The sequence below is a fragment of the Myxine glutinosa genome, chromosome 1 (assembly GCF_964187855.1).
Source record: "Myxine glutinosa chromosome 1, kmMyxGlut1.1, whole genome shotgun sequence".
NCBI classification, from domain to species: Eukaryota; Metazoa; Chordata; class Myxini; order Myxiniformes; family Myxinidae; genus Myxine; species Myxine glutinosa.
In genome coordinates, this window is record NC_136261.1 from 22,808,391 (window position 1) to 22,811,946 (window position 3,556).

The 3,556-nt window shown below is 53.8% G+C and overlaps 1 protein-coding gene across 1 annotated transcript; it reads right to left on the reverse strand.

Annotated features, from left to right (window-relative positions):
- Nucleotides 1–299: 299 nt before the first annotated feature.
- LOC137414325 (G-protein coupled receptor 183-B-like) lies at nucleotides 300–1,337 on the reverse strand. Its single transcript, XM_068100126.2, has one exon. It carries the CDS (start codon nucleotides 1,335–1,337, stop codon nucleotides 300–302), a length of 1,038 nt encoding a protein of 345 aa, XP_067956227.2.
- Between the last annotated feature and the right edge of the window lie 2,219 nt (nucleotides 1,338–3,556).

Sequence of the window (3,556 nt, forward strand, 5' to 3'; positions counted from 1 at the left end):
GTGTCATAGCAAAGGGTCTGAATACTTATGTCAATGTGATATTTCAGTTTTTTCTTTTTAATAAATTTGCAAAACTTTCTAAAATCCTGTTTTCTCTTTGTCATTATGGGGTATTGAGTGTAGATTGATGAGGGAAAGAATGAATTTAAACGATTTCAGCATAAGGCTGCAACATCACAAAATGTGAAAAAAGTGAAGGGGTCTGAATACTTTCTGAATGCACTGTATATGGCATTTAATGAGCACGCATCGTCATGGATATGCAGCACACGGTTGTTGGTTGCATCGTCTATGACTCTCTATGGACCTGTAGGTGGTGTGGGCGTTCGCAAGTTCATTGTGAAGGAGTTGGGAGAAACGCCAGAAGCATGATCAGTATCGCAAGCAGAGGCGCAGCCTTGAATCATTGAAATGAGGGCCTGTCGGAATTTAGAACTTGCCAGGCTGTACACCAAGGGGTTGATGCAGCTGTTGAGGGAGGTAAGTGCAAAGGCTACATCGGATAAGAGAATGATCTCCCATTTTTTCAGGTGGTCCTCGGGAAACGTACCGATCCAGCAGAAGATCCGAACTAGGATATAAACCTGGTACGGCGAAGTGCAACACACAAAAGTAAAGATCACTCCTCGAGCAAGCCGCTCCGAAGATCTAAACTTACATCCGTTGGTCGTTTCGTTCAAATCATGCAACTGTCTCACCACGAGGCAGTGAGCAATTGCGATGAAAGCCAATGGGATTGCGAAGCCAAGGAAAAACAGTGCAAGCAGTCGAAGGAGCAACAGTTTGTTAGCAGCCTCCTCGTCACCAGTCTGCATGAGTACTCCGCTCAAACCAAGTGGGAATGCAGTAATGGCGGCCAACAGCCATGTGGAAATCACCGTCATGCGTACGCGACCAGGTGATGTCCATGCAGCGAAGCGTCGATCTTTGAGCAGGACCAAACAACGGTTGGCCCCGAAGCACGCCAGTGACAACGCACTCGCCTGAAGGCCAAAAACGGTCAGCAACTGGTATATGACACCGACCCAGCCAATGTCCACGTTGTACATTGCAAGCAGGTCCGGTGAGTCCAGACGTTGTGCCTTGGCGCTGCCGGTCCATACGAGCAGCACCGACAGCAGGAGAATGTCCGAGGCGACGAGACTGACGAGGATCATTTCTGGGACACGTTGCAGTGAAAACCTTCTCAAGATGACCCACAGGGCAACTGCATTCTCCAGCAAGCCGGTGATTGAGATGGCAACATATACAACGTAAAACCAGCTTTGACGCAGATGGTAAAAATCACAATCCAAAGGGTTTACAGAGGTACAGTTCCATTTTCTTGGAGACTCCATTCTTTGTAAACCTTTTTTTCTGCGGAAAAGGAATTGGGATTCATGGAAGTAGGAACACGAAAGTTTGAGTAAATGAGTTGCTTCAAAATTAAAATGAAGAAGTTCTCTTACAGTTCTTCCTTTTTTACATTCCCTAAACTCACCTGTATTCCATCCGCTCCCTTAACGTTTTCAAACGGATCTCTGACTTGAAAATCACAAGAAACTCATTTTGCAATAAATGTTCGTTTTCCATTAATCCTGCAACACTTACGACAATCCCAAGTCACACCTCCCCTCCGAAAAAACCACCCTCCCCTCTTAAACTCCTTCCTCACCCCTCCCGTTCAAATCTCCCCCCTCCACTTCCGAAACCACCCCCTACTTCCCTCCAAAAGTCCATCCTCCCCCCTCCCATTCAAAACGCCCCTCACTCCTCCCCTTCAATACTCCTTCCTCGCCCCTCCCCTCCTGAACTCCCTCCTCACCCCTCCACCCCTAAACTCCCTCCTCGCCCTCCCCTCCTAAACTCCCGCCTCACCCCTCCAGTTCAAATCTCCCCCCTCCCCTCCCAAACTCCATCCTCACCCCTCCCCTTCAATACTTCCTCCTCGCCCCTCCCCTCCTAAACTCCCCCCTTGCCTCTCCAGCTCAAATCTCCCCCTCCTCACTCCTCATGTTGAAATCTCTGCCTCACCCCTCCTGTTGAAATCTCCCCTCACCCCTCCCCTCCCAAACTCCACCCTCACTCCTCCCCTTCAATACTCCCTCCTCACCCCTCCCCTTCAAATCTCCCCCCACCCCTCCCAAACTCCATCCTCCCTCCCAAACTCCACCCTCACCCTCAATACTTCCTCCTCGCCCCTCCCCTCCTAAACTCCCACCTCACATTCAAATCTCCCCTCACCCCTCCCCTCCCAAACTCCACCCTCACCCCTCCCCTTCAATACTCCCTCCTCACCTCTCCCCTTCAAATCTCCCCGCCCTCCTTTTTACTTAAATTCTCCCATCTCACCCCTCCTCCTTAAATCCTATTGCATTGCATTTGATATAAGTATTAAATATTGGGGGTATGGAGGGAAAAATAGTATGTATAAAATGTATTATTGTGGCGGACATGAAAGCCCACTGGCGTGGTGACATCATTCCGCGCACCAAGTGGGCGGCGGCCACGCCCGAGGGGTAGGCGTGGCCTGAGGATATACACGGGGCGCGCAGCCCGGAGCGCGATAGTGTTACAGTGAGCTCCTGAAATAAAGACGCTTATAAGTTACTGCTTGTCCGCTTCCTCCTTGCTCGCAAGCAGCGCGCATAACGCCGCGCTTTACTGGTGACCCTCGACGTTGGATCTGCCGGAGCGATCCTTCCACACACGACGCCATTGCCATGGCCAACTTCATCAAACTTCCCGAATTTTGGGAGGCCCAGGCCGAAGTCTGGTTCGTCCAAGCCGAAGCCCAATTTCAGCTTCGGCGCCTCACCGGCGACGACACGCGCTACTGCCACGTCGTCGCCTCCCTCGGGCCCGGCACAGCCGCTCGAGTTGTGTCCGTCCTTCGCCACCCACCGGACGGCCACAAGTACGAGGCACTCAAGCGGCTACTCCTAGCCACATTCGGCCTCACGGACGACGCAAGGGCCAACCGCCTCCTGGATCTCCCCGAGCTCGGCGACACGCGCCCGTCAGTCCGAATGGACCATATGTTGTCACTGTTGGGCGACGAAGCCCACGGTTCTCTATTCCGGGCGCTTTTCCGTCGCCAACTTCCAGCGCAGGTTCGCCTCGCGTTGGCCGGGACCGTGCTAACGGAACCCCAAGCATTGGCAGCCGAGGCAGACAGGTACTTCGCGGCTGCGGACACGCGGGCGAGAGTCAGTGCGGCCGTCACGGACCTCGAGGCTGATGCTGCTGATCCACAGCATCAGCTTACACAGCATACGCAGCATGCTGATACGCACCTCGTGACCGCCGCCACGCCCCGCCACCTCCGCGGCGAAAACCGCCACCGCGGGGAACACCGCCAACTCCACCGGCCTGGCGGAGCCAGCCGCACTCCTCCAGCTCCACCACCTGGTGCTGGTTCCACGCCAAGTTCGGCCATGAGGCTCGGCAGTGTCATCCGCCATGCTCCTTCAACAGGTCGGGAAACGCCCGGGCCGGCGCTCAATGATGGCGATGAGCACCGGCCGTTCGAGCAGCCTGCTGTTCATAACGGACACCTTATCCGGGCGCCGTTACC